At 44.6% G+C, this 23,226-nt stretch overlaps 1 protein-coding gene across 1 annotated transcript; it reads right to left on the reverse strand.

The window, feature by feature from the left end:
- Positions 1 to 9,163: 9,163 nt before the first annotated feature.
- CHMP1B (charged multivesicular body protein 1B) lies at positions 9,164 to 17,755 on the reverse strand. The gene is made up of 8 exons (XM_063170791.1): positions 17,668 to 17,755; positions 15,503 to 15,600; positions 14,585 to 14,731; positions 13,732 to 13,800; positions 13,480 to 13,587; positions 13,090 to 13,133; positions 12,729 to 12,801; positions 9,164 to 12,148 (listed from the first exon to the last, which is right to left on the reverse strand). Exons 1-8 carry the CDS (start codon positions 17,681 to 17,683, stop codon positions 12,104 to 12,106), a joined length of 600 nt encoding a protein of 199 aa, XP_063026861.1. The 5' UTR covers positions 17,684 to 17,755; the 3' UTR covers positions 9,164 to 12,103.
- Positions 17,756 to 23,226: the final 5,471 nt, after the last annotated feature.

The following is a 23,226-nucleotide window of genomic DNA, read 5'->3' on the forward strand; positions in this document are numbered from 1 at the left end:
CTCGGACACATCACAATATCTTCATTAAAGAGGAATTACTTCCATCTCACCATCCCCAGGTGCCACTGAAAGCAGGGCTTTGTTTCATGTGGCCCGTTGCAATTCCTGTGTTTATAGCAGTGGATTCCTTGGCTACGTGGGACATTTGGAGATAAATCTATTTTGGGTCCTGTTTGCTTCCCCTGGCCTTTTCCCTGCAGCATGTTTATAGCTGCATATTAATTCCTTGGTCATGCCTTTGGAATTTTTCACTGCTTACAATAAAAAAAAAAAAAAAAAAAAAAAAAAAGAGGCCTCATCCTATTTAATCATCTCAGCCCAGTATAATTTTTGCTTGTTTGCACCGATTGATACATTGAGCTGAATCAAATTCTTTCACTTGTTAATTCTGAGGGGCTCCATTGCCAAGGCCTGCGCCCGCCCCGTGTTTTCCTTGCAAGGGGACACCTGTCCCCAGCTCCAGGGTGACTCCCTGACATGTGTGCCAAGGGGTCCTGGGGACATGGAGAGCCTGGGGATGGGGAGGTGGGAGCTGTGCCCTGGTCATTTGTGTCATGTGTCCCTCTGTGTCCCACAGCCAGACACTGTGTCAGCAACAAGGGAGGGAAGGAGTTTGTCCTTAACTGGGGAATTTTTCCAGCACAACCAATGGGATTTTCACATCCTGCTGCCTCCTGGAAACCACCACCACAGGATGGTTTGGGTTGAACTATAAAGCCCATCCAGTTCCATCCCCTGCCACAGGCAGGGACAGCTTCCACTGTCCCAGGTTGCTCCAAACCCCATCCAACCTGGCCTTGAACACTTCCAGGGATGGGGCAGCCACAGCTTCCCTGGGCACCCTGTGCCAGGGCCTCCCCATCCTCACCTCTGCTCAGAAACGTGGTTTCTGCTACATGGCTCTGACTTGAGGACTGGAAAATCCCATCAACTTTGTTTTAATATTTCAAATCATTGGGAATCATCACTAATTGTTCCTCCAGAGAAACCCAACCCCTCTGGACAGCACTGGCAGAACAAAAAAATTGGATTTATAGGAGCGCATTGTCATTTTGGGTTGGGCAGAGTTTATCCCACACTCTCTGCACAGCAGCATAAATCTGGCCGGGGAGGGAAGGAAGGGAATGGCAGCACGAGCTGTCAGCAGCTCCCTGGGATCTGACAGAGTCCAGCAAACACTCCCCCCACCCTGACCCTGCCTGTCAATCAGCTTTGGGGGAGAAGCCCCTTCCCACCCGCCCCTCGGCCCTTGGGCGAGGAGCAGCAGCCAGCTCCAATTTGGAGGAGCTGTCATTTATCATTATTTCGGGGGGGAAGGGGCTGGGAGGGTTCTCCTCACCCCGAAGGTGCAGGCAGAGCAGAATTTGAGATGATGGGTGGGGATTTCCACCGGCACAAATGGGAATAAGACTCGGAGCTTTCCAGGCTGCACCAAAAATAGCGGCCCAATTTCAATCTCAATTAGAGCTCGGTAACCCCGGAGTATAATTCAGGAGTCAGCTTCTAATATTTCAATTCAGGATGAAGAATAATATTCCACTTCCCGCTCTGCAGCCCGAGCGATTTTCATTTCATAGGGGCTAATCTTGACTCGAACATGTGTTTCAGCGAGATGCTCAAGGATATGAGTGTGCTAAAGAAAATATGGGGGAAAGTTGTGTAGGAATGGCTGTGCAAAGCTCTGTGGAGGAGTCAACTCCTTGGAATCATGGAATGGTTTGGGTTGGAAGGGATGTTAAAGCCCATCTCGTTCCACTATCCCAGTTTGCTCCAAGCCTTGTCCAGCCTGGCCTTGGGCACTTCCAGGGATCCAGGGGCAGCCGCAGCTTCTCTGGGCACCCTGTGCCAGGGCCTGCCCACCCTCACAGGGAGGAATTTATTTTATTATCACAAGCTCATCTAAAACTTCCCTTTTTCAGTTTAAAGCCTTTCATTTATTTTCTGGATGTCCCTATTACTACAGAGCTCCCACCGACAAGCCTTATGGAAATGAAAAAAATGCAAAAACCCTCCCAGATTTATTCTTTATTTTGGAAAACATTCCTTTTCCAAGGCTTCTAATCAGTATTATTCTAATAATAAATTTGTCTAAGAGTTAACATTTAAAAATTACTGCCTGAAGAATACTTTGCATTTTAGAGGATGACTCTCAATCTGATTTCATTCTGACAACAAAGGAAATTAGCCTTAATATTCAAATTAAGATTGTTATTTAGGAAATATCATATTTTTCACTTACATGCTTCACCCATGAGCACTTTTTAGCATTTAAAAGAGTTGCATGAAGGGATTGATTCCGAGTTGCATGAAGGGATTGATCCCTTGGGTAGGAAGACGGGGGGGAAAACATCCGTGTTTTTGCAACAGCAAAATACAGATTTTCCAGCCCTTTTGCATCCTGTCACTGGAAATTGCTGGGGTAGGAAAGCTCCTTCAGAGTTTTTTCCCCTCCGTGGACTTTGCTGCAGCTTTGGCTCATGCCTCCAAAGGACGAGGCCGGCGCGTTGGCGAGTGCCCCTTCCCTGCGCCGCCGGCGCTCACCCTCTGCCGGAGGAATTATTTCTTTGTTACTTAATCATCTGTAATTATCTCCTGGAGTAAATTCTGTTGGTGCATCAATTTTCAAACACAACAGTCATTTTTATCAGTCATGTTTATTTAATTTTAGCTGATTAGCACAGAACCTAACAAGTGGCTTAGACTAACAGTGTGTCACTGCCCAAGTATTTTGTAGGTAACAAGAAGACATGGAATAGTGCACATGTTGCTTTGTCTGCATTAATCTATTTACATTGTAATTCTTCAACTGTTTTTAATGGCTGGTTCAGCTGGAAGCAATTAGTTGTCTAAATTAAAGCCACATTTCTCACTTAGTGCACTGGGAAGGCTTTTTGCCGTTGTCTTTTCTTTGCTTTTTGTTTTCCAAATCAAGACAGATACCGTTTGAAAATGCATGAAATCTTATTGAGGGGATTGATCTGGGTGTTTGGAGCCGTGTTCCCGTGCGTTTGTCTGGAAGCCAAAGTTTTGGATGGGGCAGGGAATGGTGTGTTTGGGGGTGCACCCTGCAGCAGGGCTGTCAGCACAGCAACAGCAGCCGGGGCTCGGAGCGAGACCTTGGGGCAGCTCCGAGAGCAGGAGTGGAACAAAGCCTGGAGAAGAGAAAGCTCTGGATCCTCTGGGCTGTCCTGCAGGGGCAGGAGCCCCTGGTTTATATATTAATTACATTAAAAATAGGTTTGTGTTAAGTACAATGTAATTTATGCAGCACTTCAGAGCAGGGTGTCAGTGCATGTTGGATCCCACCCTTTTTTTTTTTATTTTACAGGCTAAGATGTCACATTTTTAAAGCAGGCTCCATGGAACATTTGGAGTTAGGCTGGTGTTGCTCCACCCCATATCTGCTCATCTCATTGTATAAATCAGTGATATTACAGTCCAATGTCTCCCATGAGGTTTGGACTTTCTGTGCAAGGTGAGAATTTTTCCTTAAAAAGCACTATTTTATACCATTTGTTTAAAAATAAAATAATAAAAAATAAAAAATGAAATAATAAAAAAAAAAAATAAAATAAAATAAAATAATGCTTTCCATACATTGACTTAGAAATCAATGCATAAAGTCAATGACTTATGGATGCAAGAAAGAAAAAAGAAAAGCCCCTCTGTGCCTTCCCTGGACTTCAAAACATCCTATAGAGTGGTACCCAAAGCACTGGCCTGGGAAGGAGGATACCACCACAGAAAAGAAGGATTTAAGTTGCTGTGTCCCAATGCACCTCCAGGGGCCATTGGACAGGTTTCGGTTTGAGCACCGTTGAAATTGACACATTTTATTTTCATTTTGGTACAAAAAATAATTTAAAAAATTAATAAAATTCACATATGGCCTAGTCCAGACTGAGTCTTCGCTTAAGTCAATATTCCAGTAAATCAGGTTTGGTCCAGATTTCCTCCTGAGGAAGGGTCAGCTGGTCAGTAAAACTAGGTGAAGGAAGGGAAGGCTATCACCCTGTTTGCTGCTCTTCTCCTCACCTCCAAACTCTAAAGCCCCAATGGGGAATTCTCTGCCTTCTACAGTTTGTGCAAAGCCAGGAGCCACTCAGATGTTTGTGTGTGTGTGTGTGTGTGTGTGTGTGCGCTCCTTTCCTCAGACATTGAGTGTGTGTGTGCTCCTTCTCCCCCAGACATGGTGTGTGTGTGCTCCTTCTCCCCTCAAACATGGTGTGTGTGTGCTCCTTCTCCCCTCAGACATTGAGTGTGTGTGTGCTCCTTTCCTCAGACATGGTGTGTGTGTGCTCCTTCTCCCCTCAGACATTGAGTGTGTGTGTGTGCTCCTTCTCCCCCAGAGATGTGTGTGCTCCTTTCCTCAGACATGGTGTGTGTGTGCTCCTTCTCCCCTCAGACATTGAGTGTGTGTGTGTGCTCCTTCTCCCCCAGAGATGTGTGTGCTCCTTCTCCCTCAGACATGGTGTGTGTGTGCTCCTTCTCCCCCAGAGATGTGTGTGCTCCCTTTTCCAGCCCATCCCAGCTGTCCCTCATTACATGCTCCGCCTGAGCCCCACGCAGGGTCGGGTTGCGCCGAGGCAAAGGTCAGAGGAACCTCCAGCCTGCATTTTGCCATTGCTTGATTATTCAGATAACAAACAACCTGAAGACTGATGGGGCTTCTCTGTGCCCACAGACGGGGCCCGATCACTGCAGCAAAAGAAAAAGGCCATTTCTAATTCCTCCTGGCTTCCCTCTCTCCTGAATCTCCCAAAAATAATTCAGCAAGCAGATGGTGTTTGTGGAGCTGGTGCTCGGCCACAGCCTCGCTCTGCCACGTCCCGCATTTAATATACTGCCCAGCATTAATCAAGCAGTTTAGAAGCATCCTGTATCAGTTGTGCAAAACAGGGCTTAAATGATTTACTGTTGGATTCTTTCAGCTCCTGTTAGGCTCCTGTTTTTCTTTCATGTGGGGAGCAGGGGTCAGCGGCGGCAGGAGATCCGTGCTCTCACTTGGCCAACATTTGCTGCTGTCATTCCGAGCCTGCTCCGGTCCCCGCCGAGCCACGGATGTGTTCATGCTCCCAGCCCTGGATGCTAATTGATTTTAGGGAGCCCATTCATCAGTTAAATTTAGTAGATCACCCACCAGGTTTGCTGTTCACTGTCAAAGGTAATTCAATTAAAACTCCACAAGTGTGACTAACCAATGGATGGTAAATATGTTCACCAGCTGTGTTTGCTGGGCCTTCTCCTCCCTATTGTGTCTGTGCCTGGTGGAGGATGTGCCCAAGCCCTGTACCTTGGCTGATTAATGTATACAACAAATCTGTAGCACTGCCAAAAAATTAAGCACAAATGCCACCTTTGGGATGTGAATGTCTGAACATAAGAGTTTCAGAGAAGAGAAATCCTCAGGTGTGTTCAAGGCACAGTGCTACAGTGGTTGAATTAACTCAGGTCTTGGGGTTTTTAAAATAACCTTCCAAGGAATCCAATTAGGATTTTTGGTTTTGAAAATAACTTGCAAAGAATCCAGTTTGTATTTTAAAATCCATGGACAGTTTGGTTTCTCCTCATTCATTCCCACTCTGCCCTCAGCCATCACTCAGAGCTGATGTGAAACCATCCAGTGTGGTTATTTCCATCACCAAAGCCGTGTATAAATCAGGGATGCACCACAGGAGCTCATGGAAAGATGTTTCTATTAAACCCTGAGGTTGGGAACCTTGCTGGACCCTCTGCCTGACCAAGTGGGCTTTGAGTCTCCTGCCTGCTGCCATCGGGCACTCAGATGTGGTTTGGTAGTAATTAAGTGCATAGTTAACGATCCCATTGCACACCACGGGCCAAAATGGTGTGTCTGCTTAATAGATTAAAGGAAAACATTCTCTGAAAAGCACAGGTAAACAAGACACTCATCCCTCAACCTTTCACCCTGGAAGACCAAGGTTCACATCCCACTGGAGCACAAATAAATAGGGACTGGACTCCCCTGGCTCACTGCTGGGGGGGTTGTAGTCATGGTGGGACTATTCTGGAGCAGAGCTGGTGGGGATGGGAGAGGATGAATGGGATGCAGGCTTGGAAGGGGCTCATAGCAGAGAAATTCCTTAAATCCCTGCCCATCCAGAAAGTGACTTGGATTTACTTACAGTCAATACAGTACTTACAGTGGCTGCCTAAAATTCTTCTTAAAAAATTATTTAGGCAGCAAAGAGGAGTTTCCACTGCACAGATCCCATTCCAGCAGCCCCTTCTGCAAGGGCAGAAGCCCACACAACACTGAGATTTCCTGATTTCCCTGTGGCTGTAGGAAATAAATGAGCTGGAACGATTCTGCAAACCAGCAGCCTTCCTGCACATCTCTGTAGTGCAGGAGGAGGAAAACCTGTGTGGTAAAGAGTACCCTGAGAAAACAGCCAGATTTCCCAAACATCCCCATAAACATTAATGAAGAGCTTGGGAATATCTGGTTTATTTATTACTCCAACCACAGGCTAAAAAAACTTCGGCAAAAGCATTAAATTTGGAAGAGAACCTGGGATATTCCATATTTGCTGCTTTAAGCTCACTACACACCAGACAACTTGGGGTTTGGTGAGTATTAATCTCTGTATTTCTAAAATATTTGGATGAAAATACAGTGCTATTGTTAAATGTAATAAAATTACCACTAATAAATTATTACTTCTACTCTCTACACACTAAACTACTCTGCAAAAAATGTTGTAATTTTACATTTTACATGGAAATATGAAGATTTCAAGCAGTGGTCAAATACTTACAGAGAGGTAACTGGATAAGGAATGGCTTTGATATGCAGCTGCTGCCAGGAATTCTCTTTTTGATGGTGCTGTTGAATTTCTCCCTTCTTCTGGCATTATTAAATAAAGGCACCTGCTCTACAAATCAGCAGAAATCTGGAAAATCATTATCACTCCAACACGGAAACGATGCCCATCACGACAGAACAAATGGGGAATGGAGCCTGCACAGGACTTTTAAAAAGGGCTCTATTTGTCAAATTACCAGAGGAAAAGTTGATCTTACTGTTATGGACTTTATCCACTTCCAGGTCACATCAATTAGTCACAGCAGGCTCGTGGAGACTGGAACTAATTTACAACACTCTGAACAGGGCCGCCAGCTTCTCCAATGGATTTCCAGGCAAATATTGGGACTTACTTCAGATGGAACTGAAAACCCACCAGCAACAGAAATCCAGCTTGATGGTTCCAGTAATGACCCATTTTGCACCACGAGAAACAAAGCCCTGATTGTGATAAGAATAAAGGGAAATATCTCCTGTAGAGAATCCAGGGTTATGTTTATCAAATCTTTGAAAAAAGAAAGGAGTCATAAAAGGTTTAATAAAAAATACTGAGAGTCTTTAAAGGAAGTTTTCAAATGCTTTCCTGTCTCTGACAGCTCATTTTGACAGAAATTGATTGTGATAAAGAATTATGAATCAGATAGCAGGGAAATTAAATTAGGCTGATTATTATCTTGTCAGATACACACATTATGTCATGTTCGTTGCTTTTGCAAAATGATTGTTTCATTCAGGTTTAATAAATCTAGAATATCCTAAGCAATACACACAGGCATGACAGTAAAACATCTTTGTTTTTAGACATTTCAATTTTATTTATTTTGAGATTTTTATTTATTTATATTTTGTTTTATTATTTTATATAATTAGCATATGTATAGAATTCTCTAGATTGTTTGGATTATTAAATATGCATATTTAGATTAGAAATATGCAATATGAAATATTTTATTCTCTGAAATTCCCCTTTATTTCGGTAAGGGCTGTGAGCAGCCTCTGTGCTGAGTCTGGATCTGGCAGCTCCTTATGGTGACTGGCACCATTGGAAGACCTTGGAAAGCTTTCCCAAAATGTGGATCCTGCAGCCCCTTTGATTTTCCCTTTGAACCATGTCGTGCAGCTGATCCAGGCTGATGTCTCTAATAAAGAGCAGCAAAGGGAAGCAGGAGCCTGGGAGACTCTCTCAGTGCATCTTCTCCCAGTGAAAGCAGCTCCACTGGCACGTGAAATTAGTTACAGATTGTTCACGTGGGGCCTTTCCCTCAAGGAATGGTAATGAAGGGAGCTGCTTCCGAAACAAGCAAGGCCACTGACCCTACTCGGGCTTCCACTGCAAAAATACTGTTTGAAACAAGAAAGTTGTGAGCTCAAAGCAGCCTGAGCAAGAGGTGAAGGCAGAACTGCAGAGAAAATCCTGAAATTAAAGTCAATGCGTCATCAAAGCAAAGCTCATCAAAGCTCTGATAAAAAAATAAAATTTACCACTAAAATCCATTTCCATCAGTGAACAGTGAGTGTTTCCTTATGTATAAAACAGAAAAACGATTACAGGTCAAAAGCAGAATGACAGCAGCTAAAAACCCCCAAGATTTAACTGAAAATTAAATTTAATCCCAAATTTTAAGCACAAGATTACTCACTATCTTCCTCCCTCCCTCCTAACAGATCTCAGAGACCTAAGGCAGCAAAGGATGTTTAAGAGTATTTAGTGCAGACTGACCCCATTCAGCTGAGGGCCCTGTGGATGTGCTGCCCAGCTGGATTTTGGGATCAAAGCCCCGGCACAGGCACGTCCTACAGCGGGTGGATACTGCCCAAACAAAGATTCCACGGGAGACTCTGCTCCCCGAACCAAGCAGCTTTCCTTATGCTCCTCCAGCCGGCCATTTCTGCGGCATCCACAAAAGCAAAGCCTCAGGTGCCCTCTGCTGGCTCTTGAACGACTGAACAGAAATGTTAAAATTGAAGATTTTTAGGTGTGGGAAAGCCAAACCCAATACCACACTCAAACCCACACCACCTCCTTGCCAGTTTTTCCAGTGGTCCCTTGCTCTGTGTGTAAGGACAGAAAACCTTCAGAGATGTTGAAGCACGGGGCTCTCTCCATATCAGACTAAACATTTTTAAACACCTCAGAAAATAGAGTTTATGTTGTTATACTTAATATTAATTACTCCCCAGTTATCCCAAATCTCTCTCAGTAGTACCCACTTTATTTTCTTCTTGTTTTCCCCCCAATTTTCGGGATGGCTTCCCACAGGAAAGACATCCCACGTGCTTGTCCATCCATGTAGAGAAACCTGTAGCAGCCACACAACCTGCACACACACCCAGAAAGAGTTGTCTGTACAATTTTATTTTCCACCTGCAGTTACATTTACAAACTGTCCCATACAAGTAAAGCAGTTTTCCAAGTTTTCAACCAGAGCTACAAAAATTATTCTCGTCTCTATACATGGCACCAGCTTCAGAATTTATGTCTATACACAACTGCTGATTAACAAAAATTCACTATTTTTTGGCTCCAAGGATCTCCACAAAGGCAACTTGCTAAGTTTTATCCCGTTGCAATCATGACATTAAAGTTTTTGTTTTTGTTTTGCTTCCCTCTCCTTTCATCTGAAGCTTTGCATGGCTTTGTTTTGGAATTCTAATGAAGACAAAGCTACCACAAACCAGCAGATTTAGAAACAGAGGATAAAAATGTTGAGCAAAACCATCCAGCAACATTTCAAGCAATGTTTCACTTTAGATGCGCCTGCTCATCAGCAGAAATATTGAAATTTTAGCTGGTTCCAGAAAAGCACAAACACGTGATTTAACATGAAATGAACTTTACAAACAGTCAACTTACAGAGACAAAACAAGGTTGCAGTGAGGAGCCAGAGCTGCTCAGGGAAGAGAAATGTTTTGGGGAGCCTGAAGGGAGGAAGAATGAAACTCAAATATTGCTTTAAGAGTAACTTCCAGCTTTAAGCATTTCCAAATGCTATGAAAAAATGTATGTATTTAAAATATAACTTCAACCTTTCTGGATGCAGCTGCCAGCCACGAGTGAAAGCATTTCCCCAGGAGAGGGCAGGAGCTCTGTACACAGGAGCTGCCAGCCCCAAACCCTGGCATGGCTGAAATACACAGCAGCTCCTGGAGTGGAGAACACAGGGCAAAAATTCCCTGTCTCAAACACCTATTTCTGCCTAAGCCTTTAGCACCACAGTCCCCCAGACATAACCTTAATTATGTCAGTCAAATGTTTGTATTTGTTAATTCCTTTCAAGGGACAACACTGGAAATCTGTGCTGGTTCTGCAGTTCACCAGCCTGGGATAAGATCAAAACTCCACAACAATCAATAAAATAATGAAGCTTATTTAACCTTCCTGTTGCAGCAGTCTCACTCCCAGTCTATTTTTAAATCCCTCCAAGGCTCACAGCAAGGCAACAGACTGGGAAAATCAACCATGTGGGAGCTCAGAATTGCTGTCTGACCCTCAACTAATTCCAGAATGGCCCAAACCAGCCTAACAGCAGCATCATTTTTAACATTAGAGAAGCCAGACACAGTAGCTGGAGCTGTCTGCTTTCAGACACTGAACCCTCAGCAGTTCATGGCCAGCTCTGAGTAAACTCTGGTGTGGAGTGATTCCACAGCAGGAAGCTTCCAGCACTCTCATGATATGAAGTAACAGAATATTAAAAAGCTGAAGGAAGTCCAGCAAGGCAAAGGCACACACACAGTCACCCCAGCTGGGTAACTGGGTTGCATAGATACACCATGACCATGGTTACAATGTTCAGAAGCAGCCAGGGAAGAAAATGAAGGGAAAAGTCCCTTTCCAGGATGATTTATTAATCATTTGAAGGAATCATAGCCAGGCTACAGCTGTCAATATGTGGTTTTTAAACACCTTCCAACTTCTCCTGTTTACAGGAGGAACACTCAAGGTGTTTACATTTATTTTAAATGTCACTTTCTTTCTAACAAGTGAAAAGATCCCATTTTAAACTCACGGTTTTAGTTCAGCTGCCAGCCTGAGAGAATCCCACAACATTTCAGGTTGTTTTGTCTATCTGATTTTCCTCACTTTATTTTTACAGTAACCTTGATTACTTCAGTACATAACATCCTGCTCAACCCTCAGAGTGAGCTGGGTAACACATTCAAAATAACATCTGAAACTGCTCTGAAACCTTTGATCATTTTTGTACATTTTCACTGAAAAAATCCTGCTTGAATAAAAAAGTGAGTTTTCTTTTTCCTTAAACAATTCCCTAACACTGGAAAACCCAAGTGGCCCTGAACACCAGGCAATTCAGAACCATTCCAAGCCTGGTGCTCCACACCTTCCCTCACCCCTACAAAGACAAAAAATAAAAATGAGACCAAAAAAAATCAGGAAGAGAATTTGAACGTCACTGTTTATCGCAACACATCACAAGTGGTCTCAGGTACAAATTTCTACAACCATTTCTTATTTTACAACTGCAACAAGAGTTTGAAGCTACTAAGAGCAGCCAGACTCTCTTACTATGCAGAAATATAAAGGGATTGCTAAAATTAGCTCCTCCATACAACCAGAATATTAAAAACAATGGGATGTTATCTGCAGAGAGCAACAGACCTGGCAAAGAGTCCAAAAATATATTTTATTCCTCCTGTGCTGAAGTGATGCCACCATACAAGTCCCCAGTTATATGAAATCAGCTTTTGGGAACTCATTTTTGAACTAAACTGTTAATTTCAGCACATTTATCCTAAATTTTAAAGACTAAAAAACTCAAAGTCCACTTATTTGTTTCAACAAGTGCATTTTCCAGGAGGTCCACGCTGTCCATCCTTGCGTGTTCCAGGAGTTTGGCTCTGTAGGAAAATGATCTGCAACAATCATCTGAGCTGATACATCAGTTCTCCAACCAGAAACAGTTCTCATAATTTAAAAAAAAGCACTTCATAATTTAAAATATATCTCACTGACACTCTGCTTTGTTTGGAACTAGAATATACCACCATTAGTAGCTGACTTAGAACATCAACTTGAATTTGTGAAAAAAGCTTGCAAAAAATAGATCAACTTCCAAATGTACAGAAAAGGACATCAGAGCTGGTATTTTTGGGTCACTTAATGTATTTTAGAAAGAGTAGCAAGCTGGGAGTGAAGTACCCTATATTACAAGTATTCAAACACCTAAGCTGAACTGTTTTACACCTCAAGTGTAGTGCAGGGTTAGTTCCAGACAGGGAATTTGGAAGCAGGTCCAGAGAACTGCAGCTCTGCTGTTACACTTGATCACGGAGGCGGGCCAGTCTCTGTGACAGCTCATCCTGCACAGTTGGGAAACAAAAAGGGAAAACCAACCATCAGCAACAGGAAAAGCAGCTTTTGCCACCTCGTGTCCAGCTGATGAGAAATTCTCTCATGGCTTAACAAGATTTGCTTAAGACCTCAAGCATGGCTGGGAGAGAGGAGTTTCAGAACACAAAATTAAGCAGAGAAAGAATTCTTTCAAAGAATGGGGAATATTTGATAGGACAAGGGGGCTGAAATCCTTCCCTGGGAGGTGGGGAGGGCCTGGCACAGAGTGCCCAGAGCAGCTGTGACTGCCCCATCCCTGGGAGTGTCCAAGGCCAGGCTGGATGGGGTTTGGAGCAACCTGGAATAGTGGAAGGTGTCCCTGCCCATGGCAGGGGTGGCACGGGATGAGTTTTAAGGCCCCTTCCCTTTAACATCCAACAAATGCATTGTTAAAATTACTTTGACAGCAAGATTTTTAACCACACAGTTTCCTTGGAAGAGCTGAAATAGAATTTAACAATTTAACATTTTGTTTTCACTGAGGGAAGCATTGATGCTCACATCCCATTTCTCCAGAAAACATTGACCTCACTGAAATCCAACATTTACCTGTTCTGCTGAGGCCACACTTGTAGAAACTGAACCTGTCTGTCCTTGAGGTAGTTCCATGTTCAGATCAAGGCTAAGAGGAGAAAACAGAGCAAACACCAAGTCAGGCATGCGTGGATCAAGGGGGAAGCACAGGAACAATGAGACAGCACCCCCTGAACACTCCAGAGTTACACATGCTGGTGAGTAATTTTGACTCACTACCAGGACAAGTCAGGTATGTCCAGAGGTAAAAGGAAAATTGTGTTTCTTCTCTGCTTCCAAGAGACAGCTTATAACACAAGGGTACTTGACCTTCGATATAATCAGCAAGGGCTGTGGGAACCATGATTTGTTCTAAAGAAATAGAAATTTCACCTACCCCGCTTCATCTGCCATTTCCTGCAGGAGCATGTCCACTTGGTTCTAAAGGAAAACAAAATAGATTGCTGCATTTGGAGTTTCTGATAACCTCTTGTTAGATTTTCAGAGAACAGGAATTATTTTAACAAAACATTTAAAGATAAATGCCTTTGGCAGAATAATTTTGTGCTTAAACACTAGAAGATATGGACTCAAAAATAAGCAGCAGAGATGCTCAGCAGTTAAAATTACATTAATTGAATTCTGGCTTGTAAATAGTGTTTCTACAGAATTCAACTTACCAATAAAAATCCCCAAACATATACCTGAGTGTTTCAAGTGCTGTTAATGAACACTTTAGACACATAATTTAAGATCACCTTGCTAACACATATTTTATCATTCTTACTTGTGGCGTTGTCAATGTTGTAGTGTTGCTCATTGTGTCTTCCATCTGCTGTGTCTGAACATCCAGTGTCTCAAACTGATGCTCAAATTTGTCCATTAGTGCAGATATCTATGAAAAATATGAATCAAATCACTTATCTTCAGATAAAAGAAAAAATACCTCTCAACTGGAAAACTCTTGATTGAATTTCCCTTTTTAAAACTTGTCCCTTCTGCTTTTGATGTCAGCTGCAAGAAAATTAAGTCTATTTACCTTTTCCAAGTTCATGCTCTTCAAGGTGGCATCCATGGACTTCACCACCCCTGCCATTGACTTTGTAACCTGAAACAAGGAGAAGGAAATTATTACAAGGAAAAAAGAGCAGTTTAGGAACAAATCCTTCCCTGTGAGGGTGGGGAGGCCCTGGAATGGATTTCCCAGAGAAGCTGTGGCTGCCCCTGGATCCCTGGAAGCCTCCAAGGCCAGACTGGACAGGGCTTGGAGCAGCCTGGGATAGGGGAAGGTGTCCCTGCCTAAGGCAGGAGGTGGCACTGGATGGGCTTTAAGGTCCCTTCCAACCCAAATTATTCTGAGATTCTGATTTTTCCTACCCAGCTCTCTTATCTCTGTTCACAGAGCTTTGACAGTACCAAATAGGAGGCAACATCCTATTGCCATCTGGAACGTCATATTTTAAACAGCTCCTACCATATCCAGCTCTAGAAATTAACTCAGCCACTTGAAATACACATTCTGAGGCAAAATTCACTAAAAATGAGCTTTACATGGCATTCATTTCTCTAGACTTGAGACCTGTCACTGTTAAGGGATGCATTGGGTCCACAGGTCACAATAAACTTTCAAGGTGAAGAGCAGTAAATTAGTTTACCTTAAACAACTATCTGTTGGAATCACAACTCCTACCTCATGACTTTACTTTGAAGGGTAGAAGCACCTTTACGAAATAACCCAAAAAGCAGCTGCCAGAGGAATTCCAGCAGCCGATTTACTCTTGGCTGCCTCTAAAACCAAAAGTGAAAGCTCCCAGCTCACTGCAGCCAGCATGAAGCCACTGCAGAGAAGATGAGAAGTCTCCTCCTTGCCCCTCAGCAGGGGGAGGCCTCACCTTGCCCATGGTGACGGCAGTCTGGACCCTGGCAGCCACGGCGTCCACGCGGGCGCTCATGCGCAGGAAGTTGATGGCCTGGTTCTTCTGGCGGATGGCGTTCTCGGCGTGGATCCGCGCCACCTCCATGTTCCCCTTCTGGATGGCCTTGGCAAAGAGGGAGACAAAAGGAAAAGCCTTTTACCCTTCCCTGCTCCTTTCCCCTTCTGGATGGCCTTGGCAAAGAGGGAGACAAAAGGAAAAGCCTTTTACCCTTCCCTGCTCCTGTACACAGGATGTCTGTGTAGTCTGTTTTGGATTTGAAAGAAGCATTGATTAGTCACTGTGTCTTTTTCTATTAAAAAATAAACAAATCAGTCCCTTCTCCCACAACAGATCACAAACATGTCCAAGATGAGAACTCCCAACTTCTTTCCAAGGAAGGCATTGGAAAGAATGCACTTCAAACAGGCTGTTTTGCACAGCTAAAAAAACACAATTTCTGTTCCTGAAAACAGTTTCAGTCTCAAGACACAAACACAGGCACAGGTGGTACAGCTGTATCTCATGGGAAAAAACACATCAAATCAACTCAGCCTCTCTCTTCACTGCTTCAAGGACTCAAAAGCTGTTTTGAAGTTCCTCTCCACAAGCCCATGTAATACAAGCTGATAAACATGAAGTGGTTTTAACCCTGAGAACAACAGTCTCTATCAAAGCACACACAAGACAATCCTCTAGAGAAGCAAATGCCATGAGCCATCCACGAGGATTTATCCTGTTTATTAATAAACACAGCAATATTTATAGTCACATATTTTAAATCACAAACATTGACTACATGATTACGAGCATGCACACCAGGGAAATGACAACACAGCAGATGTCTTCCTGCCCTAACAGGCAAGCAACAGATTTAAAAACTTGGTTCAGACTTACCTTCTTAATTTTAGCTTTCTCAGCCTTTTCTTCTTTGTCGCATTTTTTGGAGTTTCTGTTGAGCTCCTTTGCAGCAAACTTCAAATTAAACAGGTGTTCTGCAGGGGAAGTTAAGGGACTAAACCTATTTCAGAGTGATCAATCCACCACCCAACACCCCCCAAGAGAAGCTGAGAGTGGTTCTCTGCTGGTTACTTTCACTCCCACACCAGAAGCCTGAGACTCCAAGTGAAATGATGAATAATGGTTTCCTGACCTGCCTGGAACCTCCCCATCCAAAAAAACCCCAAAACCACTGAAAGACACAACAAATTAACTGTGCAACAGCAAACTGGCTCAGCTGGCCACGGCCAGCTACAACCCAGCAGGATTCTGGATTTAAATTGTTCTTCCAGCTCCTTCCCAGCCCTGGGTCATGTGAGTGATCCCAGGCTCCCCGACAGCTCTGTCATCTGACTTTTGGGCAGAGTACTCCAGTCAGGAAGAGAAACTTTAAAAACAAAAGTTCAACTGCTTAAACTGAAAGCTCCAAGAAAAGAGCACAACAAGTCTTCAGAGAGATTTGGAATGACTGCATTAAACTATTGCTGACAGAGAACAGAGTGTGTGCTGTACAAATAACAATCAAAAACACCTTCTTAAAATACTGTTGATGAAAGCTTCCAAATAATATCAGTCCTTCTCGAACAATATGTAAGTAAAAAGCTTTGTAGGTTTCTTTCCTGCTACCTGTGGTATCCTAAGAGGAAGATCCCAGCAGGCTCTAAGATGATTACCAATTAGTGGAAACACAAAGTTAAGCATTATGAGTACTTGAGGTTTCTTCAATATTTCAAGCACATAAATTATTCCAGAGCAGTTTTCTGCTTTAAAGAACAGCCATTCCCCTTACTCTGACAGGAACCTGGAGACATTAGGAATGTCTTTTGTTATCCAAAACCAGAGCAGTTTATTTTGAAATGACTTCCTCAGTTACTCAGCTAGGGAATTTACCTGACATTAAACCAGCTCACCCATTCCTGAGGAGCACATTCCTGCTCCTCCCTTCAAGTGTCTTTCTCAACGTGCCACAAACCAAGTGGGACCCAACTTCCACCTCAGTCTGTGACTCACAGTCAGCTGCCCCAGCAATCCCTACCAGGACAACCGGCAATGCCAGCACTGCCTGCACATTCCAACCACGCTGAGACCACGGCAATCCACACTGAGACCTCTGCACTATGTAAGTTTTCTGCCCCTGTGTCTTAAGATGGTTTTATACAGCAATAAAGTTTCAGTCGGCTCACACAGGGCTCTGCGTGTAAATTCTTTCCAAGAGCAGGAAGCACAGCTGACGTAGTGGCTGTTTGGGGAACAGCCCAGCTGACATCACTCTAGTTTACACACATGTATGCTGTCCCTGCTGTCCCATCTATACTATTTTTAGTATAAACTGTGTTTTCTGCCTCAGGAACTGGGCTGTCCCTCCAACCACCACATCCCTGCCTCCTCCTCCTCACTCCCAGCCCAGGCTGCCTCATCACAGCTTGGGAAGAGACACCGAACCTCCCACCCACTTCCTTGTCCCTTCAGGGCAGCGAAACCACAGAATCACGGAGTAACTGAGGTTACAAGGGACCTCTGGAGATCACCCAGTCCAAGCCCCAGAAAGCACCTGGAGCAGGTGACCCAGGAACGTGTCCAGGAGGCTTTGGGATTTCCCCAGACAGAGACTCCACACCCCCATGGCAGCTGTTCCAGTGCTCTGCCCCCTCCACGGAAATAAGTCTTCCTCGTGTTGAGGTGGAACTCTTGGTTTTTAGTTTACGATCACTGCTTCTCATCCTGGTGCTGGGCACCACTGAGCAGAGCCTGGCACCATCATCTGACACCCCCTGGTACTGGTATGGAATATGAGATCGCTTCTCGCTTTTCTCCTCTTTAGAAGAGAATTCCGAGGTTGAGCGATCTCAGCCGCTGCCAGTGTCACACCCAGCCCTCCCGCTGCTGCCCCTCGGTCCCCGCGACCACCGCCATGAGGGGGATTCGCCCCCTCGCTCCCCGCGCCCCGGGGGCTCCTCCCGGCGGGGAGGCCTCGCTCGCCACCTCCCCCAGCCCAGCCCGGCCCGGCCCGGCCCAGCCCAGCCCGGCAGCTCCCGTCCCCCCGCGGTCCCACCCGAGGATACTCTCCATGTTGGACATGCTGGCGGCCCCGGGGGGAGCGGCGCGGCTCCGGACCGGGCTGGGGCAGCGCTGGGCCCGGGGCGGCGGCGGCTCCGGCGGCTCCGGGTTCCGGCCCCGTGACGAGCCGAGGCGGGGCCGCGCCTGCGGCTTCGGGCTGGGAGGGACCGGGAAGCTCATCCCGGCCCTCCCCTGCTGAGGGCAGGAGCAGAGCCTTAGGTTAGGGCGGTCCAAATCCCAGCCAGCCTGGTTTTGGATGCTTCAGGGATGGGGGAGCCAGAGCTTATCTGCGAAATCTATTCCAGGGCCTCACCACCCTCACAGGGAAGAGTTTCCTCCTAATATACAGTCTAAATCACAGAGTATCCTGAGTTGGAAGGGATCCACAAGGATCATCAGTCCTGCTCCTGGCCCTGCATAGACACCTCAGCAATCCCACCCTGTGCATCCCTGGCAGTGCTCTCCAAACCCTCCTGGAGCTCTGGCAGCCTTGGAGCTGTGCCCTGGGCAGTGCCCGACACCCTCTGGAGACAGAACCTTTCCCTGAGCTCCAGCCTGACCCTGGCACAGCTCCGGCCATTCCCTGGCTCCTGTCCCTGTCACCACAGAGAGCAGCACCTGCCCCTCTGCTTTCCCTCATGATGGAGTTGTAACTTCGCTGAGTGTCCCCTCAGTCTCCAGCTGAACAGACCAAGTGCCCTCAGCTGCTCTTCAAGGCACTTCAGCATCTTCAGGTCTCCTCCTTTGGACAGCTCTCCTCTCCTTCAGTTTGAATCCATCCCCAAGTTGTCCCTTCTCTCCAGGCCCTTGTAAATAAATAGTGGGTACTGGGAGGCCACAATTAAGTCACCCCAAAGCTTCTCCACAGTGGACAACCCCAGATCTCCCAGCTTTTCTCCACATCAGAGCTGCCCCATCCCCTGTAATCATTTGTGGCCTCCTCTGGACTGGCTCCAGCAGCTCCACATCCTTCTGGACCCAGAGCTGGAGGCAGCTCTGCAGGGCAGGATCCCCCTGTGCTGCTGCCCACACTGGGGTGAGCCCAGGACTTGGGGGCTCTGGGCTGGGCCATGTCCAGCCTCTCACTCACCAGGATCTATATTTAACAATATTTTCTGCTGAGGTATCTCAGACAAAACCTGCCAGAGGAGTGATGCATCTGTGCTGGCACTTCTTCCCAGGTGAAATGCCTGTATGAGTTGTGGATACGGTAATAATGCAGGAGTGCTTGTAGCAAATGAACTGCAAAGAGTGTGGCAGAAGACACTTGAGCAAAGCCAGTAACTAATTATTCTTGCTGGTGTCTCAGGAGTCTGAATTTATAGTGATAAAGATCAGTCCTGGCTGTGAAAGCTTTGAAACTGAACTGGTGACACCACAGCAGTGACAGACTCCATGTGTGTAATGGGAGAGGTCTGCAGGAAGGACCATTTTATCCAGGAGATGGGAAAAGATGAGATTTTCTGCATCTGATAATTCTCAGTATCACCAGTTCACAGAAGTGTTATTATCTATGGTTTTAAACCACATCTTGGGAGGGCTGTAGGAGAGATTTAACATATTTAATAGTTATCTGTTTAAAAGAGTCTGCTCCTGCTTGGACAACCATCCTGTGTTCAGCCTCCTGGAAGCTTGCACTGTAATTCTCATGAGTAATAGTTCTTTAAATGAATAAGGTTTTCCAGGGTCAGAAGCAGACTCTAGATCATTGAATATCCACCTCTTTTTTCTCTAATATTCCTGGAACTCTCTCATTAGGACATGATTTGGAGGTGGCAGTGATATTAGATAGGAAGTATTAGAGTGATCATCTACTCTGAAAAAAATGATTCATTTCAGTGCTGTCAAAGAGAACTGAACCTGGCCTAATTACTCACAACAGTGTTAGAGAACAAAGCAGCAAAACCTGCTCAGAAACAGGAGCATGCAATGTTCTACCTCAATTAAACCTGGAGAAGCATCAATCAGTGTCACACAGGTGTCACAGGAGGAAACACACTGAGCTGCAGCTTCCTCAGAGATGCTCAGGACATTAGCTCACAAATTCCAACTGAAATCTCTCCTTCTTTTTGACTGCTAAAGAAATATCCTGATGGTATACCTTAAAAAGCTACCTGAGTTAAAAAATAAATTTTATTGGTTTGGGTTTTTTTCCTGACAATCATCACTGACTTTTCACTATTAAAAAAACTCCAAATTTGGAAGAAACACATTACCAAGCAACCTGAATTAAATGTGTTACCTACTGTGGGTCAGGTGTGGACACACACCAAGATGTTGGCACAGATTGCAATAAAACTTATGTAATTTAGTAATGTAGAAATATTTTCATTATAATAACAGCTGGAAGCATAGGAGGGTCCCCCCTGAGCTGTGCTTTGGGTGCAGAGTGAGGCTTTGCTCACGGGAGCTCAGTGCCCAGACCCTCCAGCCTCTCTCACCCAGGAGAAAAAGAACATTGGAATCCTGTTTTTTGACATCTGAGTCACCTATGGTTAGGAGGGAATAAAGCTGTTGATTAATCCCTGATCTCTTGGTAGAGTCCTTCTGCCTCTAAAATGAGGAGTTTGCTGTATCTCAGGTTTTCAAAGGTGAAGGTGCTGTTGGTGGCTTTTTCCAGCCAATAAAATTGTAAATAAATTGGTTTACCTTCAAACAATCATGGCTGTCCAGTACTGCTCACTAAAATCACCTAAATCACCTAAATCAAGACTAAAATCACCTTGCACAGACACGATTCCTGAACAGTTCCCTCCTGCATTTTTCATTTCAGTTCTTGATAAATCCATTTTAGAGCCCCAGCCATTTTGCACTAAGGTACCAACACTCAATTCTCAAATCTCTTCCAAAAGCAGCAATTTCAAGTCTGCCTCCTGCCTCCTCCCCTCCTACACATCTTCCACCTCATCTTGGATGCAGCAAATATTTATTTTTCCTTAAATTTTATTGAGTTGTGAATTATATGTTGCTCCCTCCGTAGCACTTTGGAGAAATAAAACTGACAAAGTGAGCTGCACAAGAAGATGAGCTAGGGAAGAAGCAAACTGAAAATATGAAAAAAAAATCAGAATTATTAAATAAAAGTGCTGAAAACTCAGCAGAATTGAGTTTCCAGGCATGATGGAGGTGTATGGATTTGCCAGTTTAATGAGTGCACTTACAGGTGGTGATGGTGTTTAGGGCAGGAAGGAGGTGATGAGGTGGAAAACATTCATTAAATAAAATTTTCCTTCTCTGCCTGTGGTGTTTCAGCTCAGCTTTTCTGTTTCTTTTACTCTGCCTCCATCATGTTCTTTTTAATCTCTTTTTTTCCCTTTCCTGTGTGTTTTCACGGGCAGGAATTGGCCAATCCAGGATTTGTTAAATGTAATGAGCTTTTCAGTGCAGCAGTGTGGTACAAACATTTGGCATTTCCTTCATGCCTTTCAGCCAAGCCCACAGGAATACCCTTCATGTTTTGCAAGAGGGAATAAAGGTACGTTTTCTCTTCATGGTACCTGAGATCCCATATTGCATAAACTTCCCAAGAGTGGCTCTTACTATAAAATGTCATTTTTGAAATGCATCCAAACCTAAATATGACTTTGCCATTAGGTATAAAGGCCACAAACAGAGCTTGATTCTTATTCCTGTGATGATCAAATCCTTTAATTTTGACGTAGTGATGATTTTCCTCTGCTCAATGAGATTCTCACCATGTGCAATGGTTACAGGCCCAAGCCAAGTGAGCTCATGAGAGCTGGCTTGTGAACTGTGACACCAAGAGCGATGAGGATCAATTTTAATCACAATAATTGATCTGGTCCCTTAGTCACTCCCGGTGTCAGTCACGCATGAGGCGCAAGAAGCAGCAAATGTTAAATAGGAATTCAGAGGTAGAACACCAGAATGAGCAAATCCAGGTGTGATGCAGCACTGCTGAGAACTCTGACCCTGCAAGAACACTTGTCATTAAAATGCAGGGTTTTTAGGGGATGCAAATAAAAGTAATACAAGGATTAGAGTCGTATTTAAAGTCTACATACAGCAAAATGAAATTAAGGAGATAAAGACATTGGGGGATGTGGGATCTTGGCTGCATCTCTGAGGCAGAAGCAGTTGGCCATGGGAGGAGGGATGATGTTATCCCTTGGGATGAGCCAGGCAGCTTGGATGGAGCAGCACTGGCACCAGGATCTGCACGCGTTGCCCACTGGCTGCTTTGCTTTTCTGCATGCAGCAGAAAGGAGGGCTCTGCAGCTCAGAGTTCCTGATGGCCCGAAGTGCTGGTGACTCACCAGATTTCCACTGCAGGTGGTTGGCAACTGCACGAGTCTGGTTCAAAGAGGGAAGGACAAATCAGTCCTGGCTCTGCTGGAGAGAGATGATGGCAAAATGCAGCTCTGCCACTGTCGGGATCAACAGGGATGTTCTGGTGGCTGTAAAAGCCTGCTGGTCCTGACAGTGTTTGTACCACACAAACATGGCTACATCCCCAAATGAGCATTTCCATGGCTCAATAAAATCACTACAAGTATAAGGTAACCATAAAACCATGGAGTGGTTTTATGGAAGGGACCCTAAACCCCTTCCCCACCCCATTCTTCCCCACCTTCCACTATCCCAGGTTGCCCCAAGTCCTGCCCAAGTTGTCCTTGGCCACTTCCAGGGATGGGGCAGCCACACCTGCTCTGGGCAGCTGAATGTTGTTTTGTTCAGCACTGAACTGCTGGGTGTTTTTTCACTGAAACACCCCTGTTATAGTTCCACCACTGAAAGTGGACAAAACTGAGTTTCTGTTCCACAGAAAATTCACCAAAAATTGTTCCCATTTAGAGTGCACAGTAGAAATTATACAAATTTCCAGGAAAGCAGAGTCAAATAATTAATGTTTTAGAAAAAAACCTCATTTTCTGATTTTATTTTTAAATTTCAGTTGGTTTTGGTTTTGGATTTTTTTAATAAATCACCCTCCTCTTAGTCATATTTCATGTTCTTTAAAACATCATTGCCTTTAAGACCTTCTGGCTGTCCTTTGAAATGTTGCCATCTCCTTCAAAGTTTCATGGCAAGAAAACTTCTTCATCCATGGGCATTATTTATCTGAAGCAGCAGAGGGATTTCTCCTGTCTCTTTGTAGAACAATTAAGACAAACAGGACTGTAAAGCCCAGGATGAACTGTTTAAGAATTCAGAGCAAACCTGCCAGGATCTGAAAGGCAGCAACCAGAGGGCATGAAAGAATCAGTTCAATAAAACCATTTAATTCTCCAATAGCAGCATTAATGATCTGATCCTCCACCTCTGACATCCCCCAGATTGTGTCATTTTCAGAAAAATTGGTGTAAATCTAAGTTAGGTCCTTTTGAAAGCCAGCAGGACAGGGAAAACCAAAGGGCTCTACATCACTGGGCTCAATTATTTTTACTACTAAGTTTTTTCTCTATTCCATTACCATGAATTTCCTGAATAAGCTTCCTTTCCAGCTTATCTCTGCCAGGAGCACTGGCACAACCTTCTACTGAGCTGTGCTGGTTGTGTCCTGCAATGGTTTGTGGATGTTCAATTTAAAATAGGGACGTAGG

The sequence above is a fragment of the Melospiza melodia genome, chromosome 16 (genome assembly GCF_035770615.1).
Source record: "Melospiza melodia melodia isolate bMelMel2 chromosome 16, bMelMel2.pri, whole genome shotgun sequence".
Classification (NCBI taxonomy): Eukaryota; Metazoa; Chordata; class Aves; order Passeriformes; family Passerellidae; genus Melospiza; species Melospiza melodia.